The sequence below is a fragment of the Pseudorca crassidens genome, chromosome 4 (genome assembly GCF_039906515.1).
Source record: "Pseudorca crassidens isolate mPseCra1 chromosome 4, mPseCra1.hap1, whole genome shotgun sequence".
NCBI lineage: Eukaryota > Metazoa > Chordata > Mammalia > Artiodactyla > Delphinidae > Pseudorca > Pseudorca crassidens.
Genome location: NC_090299.1, coordinates 129,576,637 through 129,604,572, shown reverse-complemented (window position 1 = coordinate 129,604,572; position 27,936 = coordinate 129,576,637). Strand labels below are relative to the sequence as shown.

General features: G+C 39.8%; 1 protein-coding gene across 2 annotated transcripts; it reads left to right on the top strand.

The window, feature by feature from the left end:
• The first annotated feature begins 1,183 nt into the window (after positions 1-1,183).
• LSM6 (LSM6 homolog, U6 small nuclear RNA and mRNA degradation associated) lies at positions 1,184-26,966 on the top strand. 2 transcript variants are annotated; one of them, XM_067736744.1, is made up of 5 exons: positions 1,184-1,302; positions 2,712-2,814; positions 14,493-14,608; positions 23,938-24,051; positions 26,564-26,966. In XM_067736744.1, exons 3-5 carry the CDS (start codon positions 14,515-14,517, stop codon positions 26,596-26,598), a joined length of 243 nt encoding a protein of 80 aa, XP_067592845.1. In that variant the 5' UTR covers positions 1,184-1,302; positions 2,712-2,814; positions 14,493-14,514; the 3' UTR covers positions 26,599-26,966. The 2 variants fall into 2 exon arrangements, with proteins under 2 accessions (XP_067592845.1, XP_067592844.1); XM_067736743.1 differs by lacking the exon at positions 2,712-2,814.
• Positions 26,967-27,936: the final 970 nt, after the last annotated feature.

The window sequence follows — 27,936 nt, the reverse complement described above, 5'->3', positions numbered from 1 at the left end:
TCGGTGCAGAATATAGTACAATTTGATGTCTTCTGTGAAGGTTTTTGGGGATGGGGCTTTATATCCTATTATGTTGTGGGGTTTTTTGGGGCAGCTAATTAATTTATTTAAATGACACTTTACCTAAATTTTTAAAATTTACATTATATTTTATATTGCAAGAACTTCAAATACAGCTCTTTTAAATAAATCTACAATTATGTGGTCTTTACCCAAAGGGAGCTCTTATAAAAGCATATAAGGAAGTCCTTCCTTTCTACCAAATCACACCTAGTCATTCTCTGTCCCCTGTGTCAATCAAAGGTTCATTTCTTCTGCCTTTAGCTAAGAGAAGCTCACAAGAGGGTGAACTCATTTTTGTCTTAGAAAAAAAATCTGTATTTTAGATCCTGTAACACTTAAACAGGGTTAAAGATCTGCTTAAAGATATCATCGCTTTGTTTATAGTATTACAAATTTGGAATAGAAGTAAAGGATAAATTTTAAGCTGATGAGGGTATGTGTGTAGGGGAAAAAGGATCAAGTCCTGGCATATTAGTTTTCTTCTTTTTCCTCTCCCTTGAATAGCAAGAATATTGAGAATTCATGCAAAGTTCCAAACCAAGTTCCAATAGCAGCACTTAAACAATGTCTGTACACCATGTCCAGTTAGAACTAGTTTGTAATGCAACGCACTTTATGCCTTTATAATACGAGTTACTTCAGTGATTTTAATTTTTTGTGTCGATTATCGTCGCTATGGAAACAATCTCTTGCTAAGAAAGACTTCGTCTTCACACATTTAAGCAAAATCCAAAAGTGGATTTAAAGGTCCGAGACTGCTTGTCTTATTTATTTATTTGTATTTAATTATTCAAATTCAGGACGTTTCTTGAGTATGTATAGACATTACTTTCGCAGTGAATTCCAGTTTCTTAACGCCTTCAAGTTATTTTTTAACATTTCTGCCTAAAAGAAATCCTGGTTAAAATATCCTTTCCAGTGTTGCTTTTTCCTTTGCGGGAGTGGGGGAGGGAGGACTGGTGGTGTTTGCTTTCTGTTAGAAAAGAGCCCCAGCGCTTTCCACCTTGACTCCGGGGCGCCAACTTCACCTTCAGGCAAACCAGGATTCTGGGATTAGCGCGCTCTGGCGCGGTGAGGCTTTTCGGTCCTCGCGGGCTGCCGTAGTCATGGAAAGCAATGATTGGCTGAGACAGAAAAGCGCCGCAGCCTCGGCGATTTCAGTTTCGGTTTCGCCTGGTTGGTCGGCGGAGGCCGGGCTTGTGGGGTGCCCGGAGTCGGGGTGCTGATCCCGGCCGCGAGGTGAGCCATGCGGCCGCGCGGGCAGTCCGAGGCCTCAGTGTTCCGTCGTCCCGGGCAGGGTTAGTGAGCAGCATCCCCGGGCCGGGCCTGCAGCCCCTGGAGGGCCCGGGAGCGAGCGCGGACTTCGGAGCCTGCGGGTGCCGGGTCCCCGCGCTCACGCTCGGTCCTCGGCGCCTGTCGTGCCCGGGAGATCTGGGACCGCCGGCGCCGGGCTTCCCGAGCTCGGTCCTGAGAACCCCACCCCGAGGGCAGCCTAGATCGCGCGGGGAGGAACGGCATTGGCCGGGCCCCACGAGGTGGCTTCCGAGACCGCTCATGGTGGTCGAAGTACGCAGGGAAGCACGACATGAGCCCGGGGATTCGGCGGGAAAGCGGACCCGAACACAGGGCCAGGCTTCGCCTGGGATTGCTTGGCCTCCGCTGCATCGGGGTGGCTGCGCCTGACTCCCAGGAATTAAGAGCTGGACTAGCCCACCTTCCCGAGTTGTCAGGTTGGGGATGCCCACAGTTGCATGGTTTTAAGTCCTGTCACCACGGCTTTTGTGAGCAGGCGTGTGCGCGCGCGGTCAGCCCGTATTTTCGTTTAAGGTGTCTAGAACTGGGATGATGCAGATAATCTTGAGAGTGATTTGGTGTGTCCTTTCCCTACCCCTTATTAATACAAGACGGTTATAGAAAAATTGAAAATACAGAAACGTTTAGTGAAGAAAATAACGTTCATGGCACCCTTCCGCCTACAGTCTGTTCTGGGCTGGTTTGTATTTGAGTTAAGGCTGTACCCATTTTATCACTTAACAGTATATTTAGTTTTTCACTTTCATTTAGAAATCATTCCTGAGTATAATTTCTAATTTTGTATTTTCTTTTGATCGGCTACCTAAATCATCATTGTGTAGGTCCTACCCATTATTTAACCATTTCCCGGCTGTGGGGCATTTAGGGTGTTTGTGAATTTTTGCTTCATTTTAGTATTCCAGGTAATACTTTGATAAACATTTTTTTTAAAAAGTATTTCAGATGATTAACTTGGACTGATTCTGAGGAGTGAAATTATTAGAATAGATGCTGTGATCTTGTGGGGTCTTTTTTAGGTCTTCATACACATGGCCAGATTGTTTGCCAAAAAAGTTTTAGCAGTTTCCATCATTCACGTTTGTGCCTTTTTCACCAAAACTAATTCTTTTCTAGGATATCAACTGGCAAGGTTGAGCCTCTTTGGGTTTTTTTTTTTTTTTTTAATGTAGTGTTACGTGGCAATTCCACTTGCTTGAATTTTGTGCAGGACTCTTCAGAGGATGTTATTGTGTGTGTGTATTTGTATTTTTGGAGTTACTGCATAGGCCCTGACTGAATGTTAGAGCAGGATGATCCCTTAAGCGATCGTCTGGCATAACTCCTTTATTTTGCAGATGAGGAACCTGGGGCCTGAGAGGTGAAATGATGAGTTATCCAAGGCACACTGCTAATTAAGTAGCAGAGCTGGGATTAGAACTCAGGGTTCCCGCATCCCAAGTGAGTACTCTTTATGCTGCAGCAGGTGGTCTCTCACTGAACTGTGACGTTCTTAGTATTAGAATTTTAAAAGATGTTTACATCACTTGGATTATTCAACAGTTTATTTTTTTTATTGAAGTGTAGTTGACTTACAATATTGTGTTAGTTTCAGGTGTACAGCAAAACTGATTCAGCTATGTATATATAATTTGTATCTATATATAATATATATATATATTTTTTTCATATTCTACAGTTTCAGATTTGGGCCAGGTAACAGAGATTGTAATCATCTGAGTGATCTGTAGCACTGAAAAATGGGAAAAGTGACGTTTTCATGGTCAGGACTAGAAATTCATTATTTGGAATGGCAATCCCGTCAAGATTTTTTTTGACAGTTGTTTTCATATTCTTTATATGTTGGAATAAAATATCTAATAAGTTATGATTTATACTCTGTCATGTGGTTAGAACTTAGCTGTTGGTTCTCATTTGTTAACCCTTGAAGGTTTTTTAAAAACTTGTTGCCTTGAGATCAGAGAACAGTGGTTTTAGGGCTTATAACAGAGTTTCCCAACCTCAGCTGACATCTGGGGGCAGATCGTCCTTTGTTGTGGAGGACCGCCGTCCTATGCTTTGTAGAGTGTTAAGCCGAATCCCTGGCCTCTACCTACTAGACATCAGTGGCACCGCGCTCCGCAGTCAAGAGACTCTAAAATGTCTTCAGACGTTTCTGAATGTCCCTGAGGGTGGGGTTTAAAAGCGCTGCTGGTGGAGAACCACTTGCTTATGGAAATTATTTGGGGAGCTTTATACAGCATAAATTACAGTGTTCCTTACCTAGAGAGTCTGACTGGGAGTTGGCTTCAGGAATCTGCAGTTAACAAGCCATCTGTGTTGATTTGGGTGCAGCTGTTTCTTGGACAACGCAGAAACGTTTCTGTTTTCTCCATCTTTCTTTAATTTGGTGGTCAGTAATAGAGATATGACTAGGTTAGAGCTGTTTACATGCATGGATGATGCTGTACTCATCCCTGTGCCCATAGCTGGGAGAGGAGGGGAAGGGACAGGGCTTTTCCTTGGCACTGCCCTTAAGTGCTGCTTCCTCAGGCCTGGGCAGTGTGCTTAGGTACCAGGGTTACTAAATGAGGAACACATTTTCCTCGTCCCCGAGAAGCTTAGAACCCAGTGTGGGAGACTGGTCAGCAAACAGGAAAACTGCAAAACAGCCGCCCAGGGCAGTGACTGCGAGTGGAGAGAGGCGCTCTGGGTGCGCAGAGGGCCAGCTCAGCGTGCCCCCGGGAGAGAGGGGAGGAAGGTAGCCCCCTGTGGGTGGGGAGGAGGGATTGGTCTGCAGCCTTCGGAAGAGGGCAGCGTATCCGCTGTCTCGGAAGGGAGATATAGAGAGAGCTGTGTTTCTCCGTGTCTCATGCCCTCTCTGACAAATGATGTGTTAGTCTACAGCTGTGTTTACTTGGGTTGTAGTATTGGGTTTCATTGCAGTTTTTTTCCTTTTCAATTTTTTTCACCCTAAACTGTAAATACTTCAAGAGTAGGTGAAAGTTTACAGTGAACATTGCCAAGAAACAAGGATTTGCAAGTCTCCTTGTATATTTCTTTCTGTTTGACCATTTTTAAATATTGTCACAGGCTAATTTACAGGACTTTGTCACTTTCGGTGTTTTCCCCTCAGTACTGCTACTCTCCAGATAAGATCTCTCACTGTCTCTATGGCCATTCCCCTGGTTTGACACCTATTCAGAAGGGCAGCTGAACCTCTGAAAGGGCTTCGGCTTTGGGGTCAAGCCTTAGTTCTGCTCACCCCCTCACAGGGTTGCTATGTGAATTGCTGAGGAATCTAGTGTGGCCTGGCACATAGTGGATGAATAAAATGTTTCTTTTTTCCTCCCCATTCTTCTAATTAAAAAAATCTCTGCAAGGCAGTAGGCAGATGTTCTTGTACCAGACCTCTCAGTAGCTTCTGCTAGAAAATATACTGCTTTTGACTTAATAGCCATTTATGAAAATAGGTCATTTAAAACCCCGAGTAGGAGTCAGGGAAGGGAGAGGAGGCCTAGAGGGTGATTATGGCTTTAATTTTGAAGAGAAGTTTTATCAAGGTGACCCTGAAGCAAGAAAGCCTTTTTCCTCTTATATGTTTATGGTTCAAGAGGCTTTTTTCTTCCTTCAGAAACAGTCAGAACTGTTCCTTCTGCCTTATCCAATTTAAAAGATGAAAACTTAAACTTACGTGAGGCAAGTCATGGGAAAAATTGTGGTGTCGAGACCAATTGACTCATACAAAATGGATTTATGGACGAGTCATTAAGTAACAGGGAGTACCACGGAAGCCTAATGAAGACAAATGTAAAAGATACACTCTCCTAAAGTGATGGATAAAATGTGTTTGAAGCAACCATCCTCTTTACAAATAAAAACAAATTTTTTTTCAAGAGATTTAGCACAATGTCGATGTTCTAGAGAGTAAATGAGAAGCTTGGTACTAGTCTCTCCTTTCACGTGGCTTCCAGTCTTGTGAGGGAGCAAAGACTCCTATTTAAAAAAAGTAAAGCATATAAAAGAGTAAATAGTGACAGGTAACCATATGGGAAACTCTGACGCCAGAACTAAGTGAGAGGGCCTGTCTCCAATCATGCAAGTCTCTGCTTCAGACCTCCCCAGGGTCCCCATCACTGACACAAGTATTTCCCATGCTTGCCAGTTCATAGGCGTCTCCTGCGCTTTTGCAGACAGATTCTGGTTCCTGCCCCAGAACTACCGAATCAGGATCTCCAAGTGATGCAGATGATTCACTTTTGGGAAACTGGCCTAGAGGCTCAGGGCTGCGCTCTCTCAGTCTGACTTGCTCTGATCCCATGATGGTGGCCCTGCTCCCTTCTGCAGCTGCTGCTTGTCCTTCTTGCCAAGGTGGCATTTTCCCCTCAAACCCAAACACTGTCTAATACCTTTGCTAAGATTTCTCTCCTTTTAGGCTGGTGGACTCCTTTTCCTCCATATTCAGCTCAGGTTCACCTCCCGAAATCTTCCTTTGATCTCCAAGGCCTGGTGTAAGCCACTCTTCCGTATGTGCTGTTCTCTGCACCATTTTATCCAAATGCATACAGCTTTTTAAAAACTTTGCCATTTGTATGTTTCTGTCCCCTTTGGAGTATCAACTCTGAGGGCCCAAGGCCACATCTTATAGGTGCTACATCCCCAGCCTAAGTGCCTGACAGGTAGGTGCTGCATAAAAATTTGAAGCGTTGAATGCCTTCAGGAAGAGATTGATGTTAATTGGGGTAGAGATGAGACTTAATGGCAGAGGCATGATCTTTGATGAGTTTAGAACAAGAATATGTCCATGCTTTTTTAAAAGGTGAGGAAAGATAGTGTTAGCAACATTTTAAAAATAACTAATATCATCAGCTAAGCAACTATCAGTCTAGGTTTGTATTCTTTCATGTGTCTTTAACTTTTTTCTTTTTTCTAAACAATGGAAAATTTTATTTGAGGATCCTAACCCAGGAAGAGCATCTCAGAAACTTTCAGAACTGTTCTCTGTCATTAACTTTTTTTTTTAACATCTTTATTGCAGTATAATTGCTTTCAATAGTGTGTTAGTTTCTGCTTTATAACAGAGTGAAACAGCTATACATATACATATATCCTCATATCTCCTCCCTCTTGTGTCTCCCTCCCACCCTCCCTATCCCACCCCTCTAGGTGGTCACAAAGCACTGAGCTGATCTCCCTGTGCTATGCGGCTGCTTCCCAGTAGCTATCTGTTTTACATTTGGTAGTGTATATATGTCCATGCCACTCTCCCACTTCGTCCCAGCTTACCCTTCCCACTCCCTGTGTCCTCAAGTCCTTTCTCTACGTCTGCGTCTTTATTCTTGTTCTGCCCCTAGGTTCTTCAGAACCAATTTTTTTTTTTTTTAGATTCCATATATATGTGTTAGCATATGGTATTTGTTTTTCTCTTTCTGACTTACTTCACTCTGTATGACTGTCTCTGGATCCATCCACCTCACTACAAATAACAATTTCATTTCTTTTTATTGCTGAGTAATATTCCATTGTATATATATCCCACATCTTCTTTATCCATTCATCTGTTGATGGACACTTAGGTTGCTTCCATGTCCTTGCTGTTGTAAATAGAGCTGCAATGAACACTGTGGTACATGACTCTTTTTGAATTACGGTTTTCTCAGGGTATATGCCCAGTAGTGGCATTGCTGCATCATATGGTAGTTCTATTTTTAGTTTTTTAAGGACCCTCCATACTGTTCTCCATAGTGGCTGTATCAATTTACATTCCCACCAGCAGTGCAAAAGAGTTCCCTTTTCTCCACACCCTCTACAGCATTTATTCTTTGTAGATTTTTTGATGATGGCCATTCTGACCAGTGTGAGGTAATTCCTCATTGTAGTTTTGATTTGCATTTCTCTAGTGATTACTGATGTTGAGCATCCTTTCATGTGTTTGTTGGCAATCTGTATATCTTCTTTGGAGAAATGTCTGTTTAGGTCTTCTGCCCATTTTTGGATGGGTTGTTTGTTTTTTTGATATTGAAGTGCATGAGCCTCTTCTATATTTTGGAGATTAATCCTTTGTCAGTTGCTTCATTTGCAAATATTTTCTCCCATTCTGAGCATTGTCTTTTTGTCTTGTTTGTGGTTTCCTCTGCTGTGGAAAAGCTTTTAAGTTTCATTAGGTCCTATTTGTTTATTTTTGCTTTTATTTTCATTTCTCTAGGAGGTGGGTCAAAAGAATCTTGATGTGATTTATGTCATAGAGTGTTCTGCCTATGTTTTCTTCTAAGAGTTTTATAGTGTCTGGCCTTATTACATTTAGGTCTTTAATCCATTTTGAGTTTATTTTTGTGTATGGTGTTAGGGAGTGTTCTAATTTCATTCTTTTACATGTAGCTGTCCAGTTTTCCCAGCACCACTTATTGAAGAGGCTGTCTTTTCTCCATTGTATATTCTTGCCTCCTTTATCAAAAATAAGGTGACCATATATGCGTGGGTTTACCTCTGGGCTTTCTATCCTGTTCCATTAATCTATATTTCTGTTTTTGTGCCAGTACCATACTGTCTTGATTACTGCAGCTTTGTAGTATAGTCTGAAGTCAGGGAGCCTGATTCCACCAGCTCTGTTTTTCTTTCTCAAGATTGCTTTGGCTATTTGGAGTGTTTTGTGTTTCCATACAGAATGTGAAATTTTTGGTTCTAGTTCTGTGAAAAATGCCATTGGTAGGTTGATAGGTATTGCACTGAATCTGTAGATTGCTTTGGGTAGTATAGTCATTTTCACAATGTTGATTCTTCCAATCCAAGAACATGGTATATCTCTCCAACTGTTTAATTTCTTTCATCAGTGTTTTATAGTTTTCTGCATACAGGTCTTTTGTCTCCTTAGGTAGGTTTATTCCTAGGTATTTTATTCTTTTGGTTGCAGTGGTAAATGGGAGTGTTTCCTTAATTTCTCTTTCAGTTATTTCATCATTAGTGTATAGGAATGCAAGAGATTTCTGTGCATTGATTTTGTACCCTGCAACTTTACCAAATTCATTGATTAGCTCTAGTAGTTTTCTGGTAGAGTCTTTAGGATTCTCTTTGTACAGTATCATGTCATCTGCAAACAGTGACAGCTTTACTACTTCTTTGCCGATTTGGATTCCTTTTATTTCTTTTTCTTCTCTGATTGCTGTGGCTAAAACTTCCAACACTATGTTGAATAATAGTGGTGAGAGTGGGCAACCTTGTCTTCTTCCTGATCTTAGTGGAAATGGTTTCAGTTTTTCATCATTGAGGACGATGTTGGCTGTGGGTTTGTCATATATGGCCTTTATTATGTTGAGGTAAGTTCCCTCTATACCTACTTTCTGGCTGGTTTTTATCATAAATGTGTTGAATTTTGTTGAAAGATTTTTCTGCATCTATTGAGATGATCATATGATTTTTCTCCTTCAGTTTGTTAATATGGTGTATCACATTGATCGATTTGCGTATATTGAAGAATCCTTGCATCCCTGGGATAAACCCCACTTGATCCTGGTGTATGATCTGTTTAATGTGCTGTTGGATTATGTTTGCTCGCATTTTGTTGAGAATATTTGCATCTATGTTCATCAGTGATATTGGCCAGTATTTTCTTTCTTTGTGATATCTTTGGTGTTGGTATCAGTGTGATGTTGGCCTCGTAGTATGAGTTTGGGAGTGTTCCTCCCTCTGCTATATTTTGGAAGAGTTTGAGAAGGTTAGGTGTTAGCTCTCTCTAAACATTTGATAGAATTCGCCTGTGAAGCCATCTGGTCCTTGGCTTTTATTTGCTGGAAGATTTTTATTCACAGTCTCAATTTCAGTGCTTGTGAGTGGTCTGTTTATATTTTCTATATCTTCCTGGTTCAGTCTTGGGAGGTTGTGCTTTTCTAAGAATTTGTCCATTTCTTCCAGGTTGTCCATTTTATTGGCATATAACTGCTTGTAGTAATCTCTCATGATCCTTTATATTTCTGCAGTGTCTGTTCTTACTTCTCCTTTTTCATTTCTGATTCTATTGATTTGAGTCTCTTCCCTTTTTTTCTTGATGAGTCTGGCTAAGGGTTTATCAATTTTGTTTATCTTCTCAAACAACCAGCTTTTAGTTTTATAGATCTTTGCTCTTGTTTCCTTCATTTTTTTTCATTTATTTCTCATCTGATCTTTATGATTTCTTTCCTTCTGCTAATTTTGGGTTCTTTTTTTTATTCTTCTTTCTCTGATTGCTTTAGGTGTAAGGTTAGGTTGTTTATTTAAGATGTTTCCTGTTTCTTGAGATAGGATTGTATTGCTATAAACTTCCCTCTTAGAATTGCTTTTGCTGCATCCCATAGGTTTTGGGTCGTTGTGTTTTCATTGTCATTTGTTTCTGGGTATTTTTGATTTCCTCTTTGATTTCTTCAGTGATCTCTTGGTTATTTAGTAACGTACTGTTTAGCCTCCATCTGTTTGTATTTTTTATGGATATTTTCCTGTGATTGATACCTAGTCTCATAGTGTTGTGGTCAGAAAACATACTTGATACAATTTCAGTTTTCTTAAATTTACCAAGGCTTCATTTGTGACCCAAGATATGATCTATACTGGAGAATGTTCCATGAGCACTTGAGAAGAAAGTGTATTGTGTTGTTTTGGATGGAATGTCCTATAAATATCAATTAAGTCCATCATGTTTAATGTGTCATTTAAAGCTTGTGTATCCTTATTTATTTTCATTTTGGATGATCTGTCCGTTGGTGAAAGTGGGGTGTTAAAGTCCCCTACTATGCTTCTGTTCCTGTCGATTTCCCCTTTTATGGCTGTTAGCATTTGCCTTATGTATTGAGGTGCTCCTATGTTGGGTGCATAAAGATTTACAATTGTTATATCTTCTTCTTAGATTGATCCCTTGATCAGTATGTAGTGTTCTTCTTTGTCTGTTGTAGTAGAGTTTATTTTAAAGTTTATTTTGTCTGATCTGAGAATTGCTACTCCAGCTTGCTTTTGATTTCCATTTGCATGGAATATCTTTTGCCATCCTCTCATTTCAGTGCATATGGATCCCCAAGTCTGAAGTGGGTCTCTTGTAGACAGCATATATATAGGTCTTGTGTTTGTATCCATTCAGCCAGTCAGTGTCTTTTGGTTGGAGCATTTAAGGCATTTACATTTAAGGTAGTTATCAATATGTATATTCCTATTACCATTTTCTTAATTGTTTTGAGTTTGTTATTGTAGGTCTTTTCCTTCTCTTGTGTTTCCTGCCTAGAGAAGTTCCTTTAGAATTTGTTGTAAAGCTGGTTTCCTGGTGCTAAATTCTCTTAGCTTTTGCTTGTCTGTAAAGGTTTTAATTTCTCTGTCTAATCTGAGTGAAATCCTTGCTGGGTAGAGTAATCTTGTTTATAGTTTTTTCCTTTCATCACTTTAAATATGTCCTGCCACTCCCTTCTGGCTTGCAGAGTTTCTGCTGAGAGATCAGCTGTTAACCTTATGGGAATTCCCTTGTATGTTATTTGTTGTTTTTCCCTTGCTGCTCTTAATAATTTTTCTTTGTATTGAATTTTTGATAGTTTGATTAATATGTTTCTTGTGTTTCTCCTTGGATTTATCCTGTATGGGACTCTCTGCACTCTCTGCACTTCCTGGACTTGATTATCTATTTCCTTTCCCATATTAAGGAAGTTTTCAACTATAATCTCTTCAAATATTTTCTCAGTCCATTTCTTTTTCTCTTCTTCAGGGAGCCCTATAATTCGAATGTTGGTGTGTTTAATGTTGTCCCAGAGGTCTCTGAGACTGTCCTCAATTCTTTTCATTCCTTTTTCTTTATTCTACTCTGCAGTAGTTTTTTCCACTATTTTATCTTCCAGGTCACTTATCCATTCTTCTGCCTCAGTTATTCTGCTATTGATTCCTTCTAGAGAATTTTTAATTTCATTTATTGTGTTGTTCATCATTGTTTGTTTGCTATTTAGTTCTTCCAGGTCCTTGTTAAACGTTTCTTGTATTTTCTCTATTCTATTTCCAAGATTTTGGATCATCTTTGCTATCATTACTCTGAATTCTATTTCAGGTAGACTGCCTATTTCCTCTTCATTTGTTTGGTCTGCTGGGTTTTTACCTTGCTCTGTCATCTGCTGTCATTAACTTTTAACTTCGGACAAGGTAGTTAATAATAGATTTTCACATCAGAATGCATCTTAGTGGGTTTTTTAGCACAAAATAAACTAGTTTTTTCTCAAGTTTGTAGATGAAGAAGCTGGCACAATGGGACTTAGCATCTGATGGGAAATGAACCTAAGTCTCAGTGAATGAGTCTCTGTGGGGCCTTCAGCATGTCTGTAGACCTGTCCAACTACAGAACAATGCATGTTGAAGACAGAAATAAAGCACTTTGTAGATAAATGGGAAGATGTGTTTCCTTTTACTAATGTCATTAAAGGTATTGAGTCTGCTACAGTATTTACTCTGTAATTTTCTTCGTGAGCTCAACACACCATAAATAATGTTGTGTGGTCTGAGTCATGAATGAATAGTGATTGTCCTGAATAGTAGTCGTAATTTCAGTTATCTGTTGAGACAGTGTAGCTAAACAAATAAACTGGCAATTCAGTGGAAAAATTAAAATTTGCCAAGCAGAATAATTATTTGATCACATTTAAAAAATCCTTCAAACCTGAGGAGATGGAATGGATAGACCAAATGTCAGCCCCACATTCAAGAATAGTTTTTGAAATTTGTATTTTCTTTTGTTTAATTTGAGGTATTGACTTTTCTTGTTTAAAGAAATTTTTTTTTTTTTTTTGGTGGTACGCGGGCCTCTCCCTGCTGTCGCCTCTCCCGTTGTGGAGCACTGGCTCCGGATGCGCAGGCTCAGCGGCCGTGGCTCACGGGCCCAGCTGCTCCACGGCATGTGGAATCTTTCCGGGCCAGGGCACGAACCCGTTTCCCCTGCATCGGCAGGCGGACTCTCAACCACTGCGCCACCAGGGAAGCCCTAAAGAAAATTATTTTACTTAAATTACGATCATTTTTGTTTACTCATGCCCTTTAAACAAGAGTTTAAGTTCTTTTAGATTCTAAGTTCTTTAAGGTCAGAGCCTGTGTGTACATTTAAAAAATTTTCTTGCAGGGCGTGTCCATACACATAATTGTTAAATGAAAAGCCAATAATCTAGCATTCTAGTTTATCCAAACTGCTGAGTCTGCATGGATTTACATTGAGAAAATCTCTAAACAATCATCTTAAACCTGAATTGAGATCATTGAGTGGATGGACTTGGAGTGAAATAACCAGTGCTATTTATGGAAGAATGTTTAGTGAAAGTTTTGATTGAAAACAAAACAAGAAAAACCTTGATTTTTTAAAAAAAATTAATTTATTTACTTTTGGCTGTGTTTGGTCTTTGTTGCTGCGTGCAGGCTTTTCCTAGTGGCGGCGAGCGGGGGCCACTCTTCACTGTGGTGCACAAGCTTCTCATTGCGGTGGCTTCTCTTGTTGCAGTGTGTGGGCTCTAGGTGTGTGGGCTTTAGTAGTTGTGGCACGCGGGCTCAGTAGTTGTGTTTCGCAGGCTCTAGAGCGCAGGCTTAGTAGTTGTGGTGCACGGGCTTAGTTGTTCCGCGGCATGTGGGATCTTCCCAGACCAGGGCTCGAGCCCGTGTCCCCCGCATTGGCAGGCACATTCTCAACCACTGTGCCCCCAGGGAAACCCCACAACTTGAGTTCTTGAGGAGAGTCCTTCAAGTATTGTATTCATACTAATTTTTAAATGTGAATGTTTATATGGCTACTAAATAAAATTGATGCTGAATTTGACTGAAACAGAATAATTAATTTCCAAAGTTTTTATTTAAGTAACAGTTTCGTTTTGTTACGTTTGTTTATCAAAATATTTTGAGATAGAGAACTTATAAAACAGGATGAGTTTTGAAAGGAGTGATGGGTAGCTATGTATGTCTGTGATTGATTTGGGTACGTAATGCTCTTTCTGTATTTTAGATTTCTATTATACTTGATTTTTAAGATTTTTTTCTTTGTTATAAGGAGTGTATATCTGCTATAATTATAATATAATATAATAAAAATATTTGGCTACATTAGCAGCTTTCAGGAGACTGCATAAAGGTGTGATTAAGACATGGGCTGGCCGTCTACTTACTGGCTATGTTACCTTGACCAGGATGTTTAGCCCTTTCTGTGTCTAGTCATCTGTAAAATGAGTGAGCGCTAAGTGGATTAATACATGTAAAGTGCTTACATAAGTGCCGGCCTGTAGTACACTCAAATATTGGCTCTCAGTTATGATTCTTATTCTTTCTGGAGATACTGTTTTGGCATATAGTATTTACAATCAGATGTTGTAAATACTATATAAACATTATGTAAACTGTGGCTTTAAAACATGCCTGAGGGCTTCCCTGGTAGTGCAGTGGTTGAGAGTCCGCCTACCGATGCAGGGGACACGGGTTTGTGCCCCGGTCCGGGAAGATCCCACGTGCCGCAGAGCTGCTAGGCCTTTGAGCCATGGCCACTGAGCCTGCGCGTCCGGAGCCTGTGTTCCGCAGTGGGAGAGGCCACAACAGTGAGAGGCCCGTGAACCCCCCCAAAAAAAAACAAACAAAAAAACATGCCTGATTAGAACTTGAATGTTGATCCCCTCACATTTGTGGGCACGTAATTTCATCCTTCTGGGCCTTTAATTTCATCAACAGCCTTTAATTTCATGGGGATGTGAAGACCTTCTTCCCAGGGTTCTTGTAAAGATTAAATTTGACAGTATTTCTAGGGATCTTAGCAGAGCGCTCAGCATGAAGTGAATGTTGGGTAAGTGGTGGCGGTGGTCATGGTGGTCGTGGGTATGTTGACTGCGGACACAGTGGTGACAAGTGGTTAAGAACAGGGGCTCTGGAATCACAGGACTCTTCTGTGGTGAGGCTGTGTCTGAGGATTCTTGTGGGCCTAATGAGGTAACGTGTGTCAAACGCTTTGCTTAGTATCTGGCTCCAGGTAAGAACTGGAATCACGTGCTCTGGGTGTGGTGGTGGAGCCGTGTTGGCTCTTTGCACGTGGTCCTTTGACACTTGATTTCCTATAAATACATTAAGGGCTTCCAGGCTTTTTTGTTGAATAATTAACTTTTGTCTTTACCTTTATTTCTCCCTTTCAGATTTCTGATCAGGATTGTTAAAATGAGTCTGCGGAAGCAAACACCCAGTGACTTCCTGAAGCAAATCATCGGACGACCAGTCGTGGTAAAATTAAATTCCGGAGTGGATTACCGAGGTAAGATTTCCATGCTTCATCCTTACTGGTGTTCACTATAAAGAAGTAAAGGTGACTTAACTGCTTTTTATTAACCTCTTTGAAGTACCCAGTAGACCAAAAAAGTGTTGGTTGTCAACAGTTTCTATACCCATTCCTTTTTTTTCTTTTTTTTTTTTGTGGTACGTGGGCCTCTCACTGCTGTGGCCTCTCACTGCTGTGGAGCACAGGCTCCGAACATGCAGGCTCAGCGGCCATGGCTCACGGGCCCAGCCGCTCCGCGGCATGTGGGATCTTCCCAGACCGGGGCACGAACCTGTGTCCCCTGCATCGGCAGGCGGACTCTCAACCACTGCGCCACCAGGGATGCCCCTATACCCATTTCTTTTTCTACCTCTGAGATGGTTCATTTTAGAGACAACTCTGACAGCAGAGCGTGTTCCTCTGACTTGCGTGATCTGGGGCTCCTGTCTCCTGTCTTTGCTTTGAGATTGGTGTGCCTGCATCCCCTGGTGACAGCCAGGCTTGAATAACCGGATACTAAAGAACTCCTTGGCCCAGCAGCATTTGTTTTTGTGGAAGCAGTCAAGATTGGCAAGCAACAGGAGGGACCTTCAAGACGGCAGAGGAGTAAGATGTGGAGATCACCTTCCTCCCCACAAATACATGAAGAATACATCTACATGTGGAACAACTGCTACAGAACACCTACTGAACGCTGGCAGAATACCTCAGACTTCCCAAAAGGCAAGAAACTCCCCACGTACCTGGCCAAGTGTCTGACAGGGTCTTGGTGCTCCGGCCAGGTGTCAGGCCTGAGCCTCTTAGGTGGGAGAGCCGAGTTCAGGACGTTGGACCACCAGAGACTTCCTGGTCCCACGTACTATCAAATAGCGAAAGCGCTCCCAGAGATCCCCATCTCAACGCTAAGACCCAGCTCCACTCAACGGCTAGCAAGCTACAGTGCTGGACACCCTATGACAAACAACTAGCAAGACAGGAACACAGCCCCACCCATTAGCAGAGAGGCTGCCTAAAATCATAATAAGTTCACAGACACCCCAAAGCACACCACCATATGCGGACTTGCCCACCAGAAAGAAAAGAACCACCCTCATCCACCAGGACACAGGCACAGGCGCCAGTCCCCTCCACCAAGAAGACTGTATAACCCACTGAACCAACGTTAGCCACTGGGGGCAGACACCAAAAACAATGGGAAATATGAACCTGCAGGCTGCAGTTAAGCAAAATGAGAAGACAGAGAAATACACAGCAGATGAAGGAGCAAAGTAAAAATCCACCAGACATAACAAATGAAGAGGAAATAGGCAGTCTACCTGAAATAGAATTCAGAGTAATGATAGTAAAGATGATCCCAAGTCTTAGAAATAGAATGGAGAAAATACAAGAAACATTTACCAAGGACCTAGAAAAACTAAGGAGGAAAAAAACAGTGATGAACAACACAGTAAGTGAAGTTAAAAATTCTCTAGAAGGAATCAATAGCAGAATAACTGAGGCAGAAGAACAGATAAGTGACCCGGAAGGTCCAATAGTGGAAATAACTACTGCAGAGTAGAATAAAGAAAAAAGAATGAAAAGAATTGAGGACAGTCTCAGAGACCTCTGGGACAACATTAAACACACCAACATTCGAATTATAGGGCTCCCTGAAGAAGAGAAAAAGAAATGGACTGAGAAAATATTTGAAGAGATTATAGTTGAAAACTTCCCTAATATGGGAAAGGAAATAGATAATCAAGTCCAGGAAGTGCAGAGAGTGCAGAGAGTCCCATACAGGATAAATCCAAGGAGAAACACAAGAAACATATTAATCAAACTATCAAAAATTCAATACAAAGAAAAAATATTAAGAGCAGCAAGGGAAAAACAACAAATAACATACAAGGGAATTCCCATAAGGTTAACAGCTGATCTCTCAGCAGAAACCCTGCAAGCCAGAAGGGAGTGGCAGGACATATTTAAAGTGATGAAAGGGAAAAAACTACAAACAAGATTACTCTACCCAGCAAGGATCTCATTCAGATTAGACAGAGAAATTAAAACCTTTACAGACAAGCAAAAGCTAAGAGAATTTAGCACCAGGAAACCAGCTTTACAACAAATTCTAAAGGAACTTCCCTAGGCAGGAAACACAAGAGAAGGAAAAGACCTACAATAACAAACCTAAAACAGTTAAGAAAATGGTAATAGGAACATACATATTGAAAACTACCTTAAATGTAAATGGCTTAAATGCTCTAACCAAAAGACACTGACTGGCTGAATGGATACAAAAACAAGACCCATATACAGTCTGTCTACAAGAGACCCACTTCAGACCCAGGGACATATACAGACTGAAAGTGAGAGGATGGAAAAAGATATTCCATGCAAATGGAAATCAAAAGCAAGCTGGAGTAGCAATTCTCAGATGAGACAAAATAGACTTTAAAATAAAGACTATTACAAGCAACAAGGACACTACATAATGATCAAGGGATCAATTGAAAAAGAAGATATAACAATTGTAAATCTTTATGCACCCAACATAGGAGCACCTCAATATATAAGACAAATGCTAACAGCCATAAAAGGGGAAATCGACAGGAACACAATCATAGTAAGGGATGTTAACACCCCACTTTCACTAATGGACAGATCATCCAAAATGAAAATAAGGAAACACAAGCTTTAAATGACACATTAAACAAGGTGGACTTAATTGATATTTTTAGGACATTCCATCCAAAATCAACAGAGTACATTTTCTTCTCAAGTGCTCATGGAATGTTCTCCAGGATAGATATATCTTGGGTCACAAATGAAGCCTTGGTAAATTTAAGAAAACTGAAATTGTATCAAGTATCTTTTCCGACCACAACACTATGAGACTAGATATCAGTTACAGGAAAAGAATCTGTAAAATATACAAACAGTTGGAGGCTAAACAGTACACTCTTAAATACCCAAGAGATCACTGGAGAAATCAAAGAGGGAATCAGCAAATACCTAGAAACAAATGACAGTGAAAACACAAGGACCCAAAACCTATGGGAAGCAGCAAAGGCAGTTCTAAGAGGGAAGTTTATAGCAATACAATCCTACATCAAGAAACAGAAAAAATCTCAAATAAACAACCTAACCTTACACCTAAAGCAATTAGAGAAAGAAGAACAAAAAAACCCCCAAAATTAGCAGAAGGAAAGAAATCATAAAGATCAGATGAGAAATAAATGAAAAAAAATGAAACAAGAGCAAGGATCTATAAAACTAAAAGCTGGTTGTTTGAGAAGATAAACAATATTGATAAACCATTAGCCAGACTCATCAAGAAAAAAAGGGAGAAGACTCGAATCAGTAGAATTAGAAATGAAAAAGGAGGAATAAGAACAGACACTGCAGAAATATAAAGGATCATGAGAGATTACTACAAGCAGTTATATGCCAATAAAATGGACAACCTGGAAGAAATGGACAAATTCTTAGAAAAGCACAACCTTCCAAGACTGAACCAGGAAGATATAGAAAATATAAACAGACCAATCACAAGCACTGAAATTGAGACTGTGAATAAAAATCTGCCAACAAACAAAAGCCGAAGACCAGATGGCTTCACAGGCAAATTCTATCAAACGTTTAGAGAGAGCTAACACCTATCCTTCTCAAACTCTTCCAAAATATAGCAGAGGGAGGAACACTCCCAAACTCATTCTACGAGGGCAACATCACCCTGATACCAAAACCAAAGATGTCACAAAGAAAGAAAATACTGGCCAATATCACTGATGAACATAGATGCAAAAATCCTCAACAAATGCGAGCAAGCAGAATCCAACAGCACATTAAAAGGATCAAACACCAGGATCAAGTGGGGTTTATCCCAGGGATGCAAGAATTCTTCAATATACGCAAATCAATCAATGTGATAACACCATATTAACAAACTGAAGGAGAAAAATCATATGATCATCTCAATAGATGCAGAAAAATCTTTCAACAAAATTCAACACATTTATGATAAAAACCCGCCAGAAAGTAGGTATAGAGGGAACTTACCTCAACATAATAAAGGTCATATATGATAAACCCACAGCCAACATCATTCTCAATAGTGAAAAACTGAAACCATTTCCACTAAGATCAGGAAGAAGACAAGGTTGCCCACTCTCACCACTATTATTCAACATAGTGTTGGAAGTTTTAGCCACAGCAATCAAAGAAGAAAAAGAAATAAAAGGAATCCAAATCGGCAAAGAAGAAGTAAAGCTGTCACTGTTTGCAGATGACATGATACTGTACATAGAGAATACTAAAGACTCTACCAGAAAACTACTAGAGCTAATCAATGAATTTGGTAAAGTTGCAGGATGGAAAATTAATGCACAGAAATGTCTTGCATTCCTATACACAAATAATGAAAAATCTGAAAGAGAAATTAAGGAAACACTCCCATTTACCATTGCAACAGAAAGAATAAAATACCTAGGAATTTACCTATCTAGGGAGACAAAAGACCTGTATGCAGAAAACTATAAGACACTGATGAGAGAAATTAAACAGTTGGAGAGATATACCACATTCTTGGATTGGAAGAAATAACATTCTGAAAATGACTATACTACCCAAAGCAATCTCCAGATTCAGTGCAATCCCTATCAACCTACCAGTGGCATTTTTTGCAGAACTAGAGCAAAAAATTTCACAATTTGTATGGAAACACAAAATACCCCGAATAGCCTAAGCAGTCTTGAGAAAGATAAATGGAGCTGGTGGAATCAGGCTCCCTGACTTCAGATTATACTACAAAGCTACAGTAATGAAGACAGTATGGTACTGGCACAAAAACAGAAATATAGATCAATGGAACGGGATAGAAAGCCCAGAGGTAAACCTATGCACATATGGTTACCTTATTTTTGATAAAGGAGGCAAGAATATTGAATGGAGAAAAGACAGCCTCTTCAATAAGTGGTGCTGGGAAAACTGGACAACTACATATAAAAGAATGAAATTAGAACACTCCCTAACACCATACACAAAAATAAACTCAAAATGGATTAAAGGCCTAAATGTAAGGCTAGACACTATTAAACTCTTAGAGGAAAACATAGAACACTCTGTGACATAAATCACAGCAAGATCCCTTTTGATCCACCTCCTAGAGAAATTAAAATAAAAACAAAAATAACGAAAGGGGACCTAATGAAACTTAAAAGCTTTTGCACAGCAAAGGAAGCCAGAAACAAGACAAAAAGACCACCCTCAGAATGGGAGAAAATATTTGCAAATGAAGCAACTGACAAAGAATTAATCTCCAAAATATAGAATAAGCTCATGCAGCTCAATACCAAAAAAACAAACAACCCAATCCAAAAATGGGCAGAAGACCTAAATAGACATTTCTCCAAAGAAGATATACAGATTACCAATAAGCACATGAAAGGATGCTCAACGTCAGTAATCACTAGAGAAATGCAAATCAGAACTACAATGAGGAATTACCTCACACTGGTCAGAATGGCCATCATCAAAAAATCTACAGAGAATAAATGCTGTAGAGGGTGTGGAGAAAAGGGAACCCTCTTGCACTGCTGGTGGGAATGTAAATTGATACAGCCTCTATGGAGAACTGTATGGAGGTTCCTTAAAAAACTAAAAATAGAACCACCTTTCAACCCAGCAATGCCACTACTGGGCATATACCCTGAGAAAACCATAATTCAAAAAGAGTCATGTACCACAGTGTTCATTGCAGCTCTTTTTACAATAGCCAGGACGTGGAAGCAATCTATGTGTCCATCAACAGATGAATGGATAAAGAAGATGTGGGATATATATTACAATGGAATATTGCTTAGCAATAAAAAGAGATGAAATTGAGTTATTTGTAGTGAGGCGGATGGACCTAGAGACTGTCATACAGAGTGAAGTAAGTCAGAAAGAGAAAAACAAATACCGTATGCTAACACATACATATGGAATCTAAAAAAAAAAAAAAAATGGTTCTGAAGAACCTAGGGGTAAGACAAGAATAAAGGCGCAGATGTAGAGAATGGACTTGAGGCCACGGGGAGGGGGAAGGGTAAGCTGGGACGAAGTGAGAGAGTGGCATGGACATATATACACTACCAAATGTAAAATAGATAGCTAGCGGGAAGCATAGGGAGATCAGCTGGGTGCTTTGTGACCACCTAGTGGGGTGGGAGGGAGACCCAAGTGCGAGGAGAAATGGGGATATATGCATATGTATAGCTGATTTACTTTGTTATACAGCAGAAACTAACGCACCATTGTAAAGCAGTTATACTGTAATAAAAGTGTTAAAAAATAGATTGGCAAGCAACTATTTAGACAGTATCATTTTTCAGCGTAAACTTCTCACTCATATAATATGTGGGGTATCCAAAGACACCTTTCTGGTCTTGTAGAAAATGAAATGCTCTTTTTAAGAGGCTTGACACTACTGAAACTAACTTTGTGTAAGGAATGGTATCCAATTCCATTTTTTTGAAGTAACTAAATTCCTAATTTTCCAAAATTAAGATATGTTAAATTACTGGGAATATTTCACAGGTATGGATAACTAATTGATTAGCAAAGTTTTAAAGCCTTTTTTGGCCTCTTTCCTGAATAATTCTTGGTCTCTTTCCTGAGTAATGATCGAAATCTCTTGAGATTTTTCCACTTTCCACATGTGCAAACTTAATTTTATTGAGAGCTTACTGTGGGTCCCGTGTGCATGAATCACTTTAATTTTCATTTTCTCTTCACATAAATCCTTTGAGATCTCTGTTGATTATCTCCACCTAGTAAGGGAGGAGCTAGCACTCAAACTCAAGCTTGCTTCAAAAGCCTTCCTAAAAAATACTCTGCTTTTTATGTACTGCTTTAGTTTCTTGACATTAATAATGTAGCTCCAGTTTAATTTGACTTTTACAGTGGAATCAATGGATTTATACTGAATACTGCGATATTATAACATCTCTGTGTGCCGCTTCTCACCCCTGGGCTTTTGATGGGCCCAGAGGAGGTAATAGATTCGTAGAGAATATCCAGCAGCTGATTAGGGTGGCGACATGTGTTCAGTATCTTCTCAGTACCTCCTTCATTGAGGAGATCCACCAGCCTACTCTTTAGGGGAACATTTTCTATTTTCAAAGGAAATATATACACATATATATATATATATTTAAGAAATTTCAAAGCAAATAATGGAGAAAAGTATATAGAAGAAAGGTAAATCTTCCCCAAATTCTACCATCCAGAGATAATCACCCTTACCCATTTAGATCTGTCTCTATATAAGCATAATTTTACATAAGTGGGATCAATTAATTGTACATGCATTCTGATTTTTTTTTAACATTAAATGCATTCAATTTTCTGACAACATGGAGTGTTTAATGGCTACATAGGAATACCATGAGTGGATGGACCACAGTTTTGTTTTTGTTTGTAACCAGTGTCCTATTAATGGACATTTAGATGTTTACCAATCTTTTTTCTAATGTAAATGACTGCTCCTTTAACATGTATCTCAAGCCCTTGTCCAAGTGTCTCTTTATAATAAATTCCCTGGGGTACGGTTTCAGAGTCAAAGAGGGTGTAGATGACCCTCCATCAGGGCAGGTGGCTCATTCATCTCTACGTTCTCATCAACCCTTGTGTTAGCCTTTAATGTCAACTTTTCCATTCTAATTGGCAACAAGTAATATCTCATTTAATTTATATTTCCTTGTTTACTAGTAAGTTTCAACAACCTTTCACATGGGTAGTAGTAACCCTAATTTTTCTCCGTTTATGATTGTCTGGCCATGGCTTCTATACTATTAAAGCAAAACGTTGTACACTATTGAGAGCATACTATAAAGAATGTGATTAAATAAAAACAAACAAGGAAACAGCCCAGTTCTCTGTAGCAATTTCCCTTCAAGTCTGAAGAAACTTGTTTTCTGTTATTCATTGTAATTTAATCCCTTAGAGAAGGGAGGGGGTTATAATCCCAACCTCCAAGAACCTTTTTTGTTAAAAAACCTTTGCTATGAGAATATTTTTATTAGAAGGGAACATTTCATTTTTAAATGCGTTTAATTAATTTTCAAACATTTGCATATCATGTCTCAGAAGTTTCTTGCTCATTTATAATTGTGGTTTAGATATAAAGTAATACAGCCGGAGTGAAACTAAAGTTGTAGCTTCAGCTTTCTTTTGATAGGAAATATTTATTATTATTCACAATGCATTCTGATGCTTCGAAAGTTTGCAGCTTCTAGCAGAATTTTGTTAGCTTACTGTCTTGAGCTCTCATTACACACACACAAAATTTTGAAAAGAAACTTTTGTTGAGAGGATAATGGGGGCAGAGGCAGGGAGTGAGAAGCATATTAATGAAGTTGAGACTACATGGGGCTATCGACTTGGTTAATTGAATCACATTTGTAGTATTTGTTTTTACTTAAGTTGTCTATCTAGAAAATACCACTTGAAGTTAGAGGCTCAGAGTTAATGGTTTACATATCTTCGTCTTTTTTAAAAAAGGATCATCAGGTCCAATTTTGCAGAATTGATACCATCTTAACACAATTAAAAAGGTTCACTTGAACAGTTTCCTCGAAAGCTGCCTGGAACGTTTACTGTTTTTCTTATTAGTGTGGTTCTGCAAATATTCTAACTGGAACAGCACAGAGAGGCATGTGCTATAAAGCAATATGGTGCCCGTGTTCTCAAGCTCTTCCTCACTGGGAGTCACAGCTTTAAGATGTTCTTTCAGGAGCACCTGCTGTCTCCTCTTTTCCATTATTCTGACAGATTGTGGAGCCTTCCTCTTAACCTTGGAATACATTCATCCGCTGCAGGAGATGTTGTGAAAGAACGAGATCAATCTGCCAGACCCGTATTTCACTTAGTGCCCGAAGTCAGAAATGCCACTGGGCATGAGGAGTCATGGCTAGGGATCATTTGTTCCTGCATAATTGCCCACTCCTGTCTTTAGCGCTCAAAGAATGGTGTCGTACTTGGAATATTCTTACCGTGTTACTTTTGTGAAGGCTTTAAAAGTTGCCATTGTTGCCACACATGCAATGAGGGAGGCGGCAGCCCATTGTTTTCCCTGCCAGCAGTGGGTGCATGACGGCCTTCGTGCTGTACGCGTCTTAGCCTTTCATTCAGACGGGCAGAGAGCAAAGACTTTTGTGCTTTGCTCTATTGAATTTCATTTACGGTGTGAGTTTTTATATTAAGCATGTAAGAGCTAATGAGTAAAGAGATTGTCAGCTCTAAGGTATACCCTGTAATTTTCAACTCTTTGCTTTGTATGTCTTCTCTTTGTCTGAATCCATCTCCAGGGGTCCTGGCTTGCCTGGATGGCTATATGAATATAGCCTTGGAGCAGACAGAGGAGTATGTAAATGGACAGCTGAAGAATAAGTACGGGGATGCATTTATCCGAGGAAACAATGGTAACAGCCCTTCACTCTACAGTTATATCGCATCCAAAACAGGATCACCAGCATGTTTTCTAGATGACTTAAAAGTTCAGTTTTAGTTTTGCTTTGTTTTTAAATTCTTACTACATCTCAGATCTTCGGTGTGGCTAGTTCTTTTTTGGATGCTTCATGGCATTTTGGAACTAGAAATTCTCTTCTTCCCTCCCTTTGCTGATGGTGAATTGAGGGGCCTTGGTACACTGACCCAGAGCTCTGTTCTCGAATACAGTGTGTTATATTCCCCCAACACGGCCTCTCACACTGGCGGTTGGTGCTCTGAGAATGGCCACTATTTCCCTGCTACCTTTGGTTTGGCAGTTAGCTTGTCTTGTTTCTCTATTAAGCATTCAGATGCTTTTTTTCTGTGGGAGATCTGTATCCTTTAGTTTGGCAGAAATGACAAAAGAGGAAATATGGTTCTGAAGTTACCCAGCTTTTTTAACAACTTATTATTGATATGATTATTATGGTTACTTTCAAGTACCTGGTTTAAAAACACATTATCAGTAAAGTCATATTTGAATTTTGGGGTGGGGGCGGGGAAGACATCAAAACTGGGGGAATTATCCCTTGATTCATCCCCACTTTTTGGTCCCATCCCCCAAATGGAGCTCTGTGACTCTTGATTCGGGGTTTTTTATTGATGTGTATTCTTTAGTTCGGATAACTTCTTCAGCCCCCATAACCCTTGGATCTCTTTGCTGTGAACTAAACATCCTGACTTTCATTGTAGTTATTCTACCTCCTGTCCTTACAATACCATATTGCTGCTTCACATTATATCTTCATTTTATTTTATTTAAAATTTTTTTATTAAAGTATAGTTGAGTTACAGTGTTGTATTAGTTTGCGGTGTGCAGCAAAGTGATTCAGTCATATATGTGTGCATATATAACTGACTATATATATTCTTTTCAGATTCTTTTCCATTATAGTTTATTGTAAGATACTGAATACAGTTCCCTGTACTATATAGTAGGACCTTGTTGTTTATCTATTTTATATATAGTAGTTTATATCTGCTAATCCCAAACTCCTAATTCATTCCTCCCCCCACTTCCTCTTTGGTAACCATAAGTTGGTTTTCTTTGTCTGTGAGTTTATTTCTGCTTTGTAAATACGTTCATTTGTATCATTTTTTTAGATTCCACCTATAAGCGATATCATATGATATTAGTCTTTGTCTGACTTATTTCACTTAGTAGGATAATCTCTAGGTCCATCTGTGTTGCTGCAAATGGCATTATTTTATTCTTTTTTATGGCTGAGTAATATTCCATTGTATATATGTACCACATCTTTATCCATTCCTCTGTCAGTGGACACCAAGGTTGCTTCTATGTCTTGGCTATTGTAAATAGTGCTGCTGTGAACATTGGGGTCACATCATATCTTTATATATATACCTTTTTAGTCCTTCCAATGTGTAGAATTTCTTTTCCTATTTTTAATATTGTTCTTGTTTGACTCTCTCCATTTACTAAGAAATGTTAATGATCTTTCCCCATCTCAGTACAGCTGAAAACAGCAGTCAGCTAGCTGCAGGTTCTGTGAGAGGTGATAGGATGCATCCTGTCACGTACAGACTACACCTTGGACTTGGCCAGTTTCCTAGGGATGTTTTTACTGTCATTCTGATGCTTTCCTTTATATAACTTTTTCTATGGGGTAATCGGCTCCATAATTCACATCCTAGGCTCTTAAAGAGGATCCTGGCTTATTTAATTAATCTGTGCTATGTCCTTTGATCAGGATGTCTCTTAATGTTCACTTTGCACAAACCTGTCAGAGTGTGAGTAGGCGTGGGTAGTAGGAGGGGAGGTACACCTCTGGGGAAAGCTTGGTCTCTAGTGACCAAGACATTAGATGTGGTCTGATTCTCATGTACTACATGTTCAGTATACCCTGAAGAGTTCATGTGGGTGGTCACGAGAGGACTAGCTGAGCAAAACTTCGGATAAACCAAAGGCTGATACTTTACAGGGAATTCAGAATAAGACAAAATAACAAACTCCTCAGCTCTTGTTTATCCTGATGCAATTAAAAAAGTAAACAGGAAGTTTAGTGATTATATCGAGGAGATGGATGAAAATATTTATTTTTTATTTATTCTTTATTTTGAATCTGAAATCTGGCCTGGTAGATTTACTAATTTGCTTTAACCACCAATCATAATTGTTATACCGAGAATTATAAAACATTCGAAGATTCCAGAGACTTTCACATACATTTTATTTTATCCCCTTGGTTGCGATTTGCAAATCCAGTCAGATGTATAGCTAAGATCAGAACACAGTCCTCTAAGACATCAAACCCAGGTCTAGAGTCATAAAATTAGTCTTATAATAGTTCTAGAATTTATTGTGTGGTTTGAAAATTCCTTTGAAATATGCAGAGGTGTCAGACTAAAATCTGCTTGCTTTTAAAACTTGCTATTATGATACTTAGAAAAGTTTTTTTCAATTTGTTCATTTTCTCTTTTCAGTGTTGTACATAAGTACACAGAAGAGGAGGATGTGAAGACACCTAGAGTGCCATACTTTTCACACTCGGATATGTTTTTTATTAAGTTTTTTGGTTCTTCTGTCATATAATTTGTCCTATTTTGTCATAGTTGGTGATTTTTCACTGACACGTGAGTGAGATAAATGTATAAAATTGTGGATTTAATTGTAAAGAGTTCTTTCATATTTAAGTTGCAGTCATTTTCTTTTACCTCTATGTCAGTGAGCAGAAAGCAAAAAGAATTTTCAAAAAAGAGAAAATCTTTTTCTCCCTACATGATTTGTAACTGAAGTCTCAAACAACACCATTTGATTTGCCTGCTTTGCTTGTGGGACTGACTGAAATGATGGACGTGAGGACAATTAAAACATTTATAGAGACGGCTTCCTCTCTCCTGCTCTGTTCACCGTACAGAATGCTTGAGGGAAAATGTTCCACGAGGCATCCAGTTTCAGTCTCAGGCTGAAAAGGTTCCCTGAGACCAGATGCTCAGCCTCTGTTTCCATTATCTTGATAGGAAATAGAATTGGGTGTCTAACCGTGGCACTTCTGCAAAAGGAGTGGGAATCCGAATTGAGCTGGGGGAGAGATTCTAAAGGTTCCAACATGCTAGGTGTAGGTGTAAACGTTCCTTTTAAGCCAAGTCTGTGCGCACTCATCTTACATCTCCCCCGGGCGGTTCACGCGGTGGGTGACGGAGTCCGGGCCATCCACGCCGTCCTCTCACTTTGTGAACACGGTGGAAAGCGAGGCCTGGAGTTTGTAAACTCATTCAGGTTCCAGTTGCTCTGCTATGACTGGAAGAATTTCTCTGCGCTCTGGCTTAGGGAGGGGCTCCCGGGAAGCCTTTCTCTCCAGTCCCAGCTGGGTTTGATGTGACCTCATCAGAGCACAAGTGTCCACGTTGCTTGGCACGAGGCAGCCTCTCTGTGTCATGTGGCTCCTGCCGAGAGGGTTTCCCACTCTATTCATGACGTTTCCACAACCCTGCTGTATTCCCTGAACAGTTCACGCTTTCTCTCGGAACAACAAACACATCTGGGCACTGCGGTTGAACGAACACCAGACAATTGTGTGACCATCGTGTTGGCCTTCCTCCTCCGCCCCTCCCCCTTCTAAGCAGCAGTCCTGTTCCAGGAGCGCCGTGTGAGTTTCAACAGTTTCCTGGTTGAAGGATGTGCGGGCAGGATGGGGAAGGAGGGGAGGGAAGGGGCGGTGCTGGGTCTGGAGAGGCATGTGTGGTATTTTGTCTGGTTTTAGCTTAAAGGTCACAGAGTAATTGGAAACAATTATTTTTTAATTAATAACTTAGGAAAGGTGAACAGAAACATTTCACAAGGTATTACTGCACAC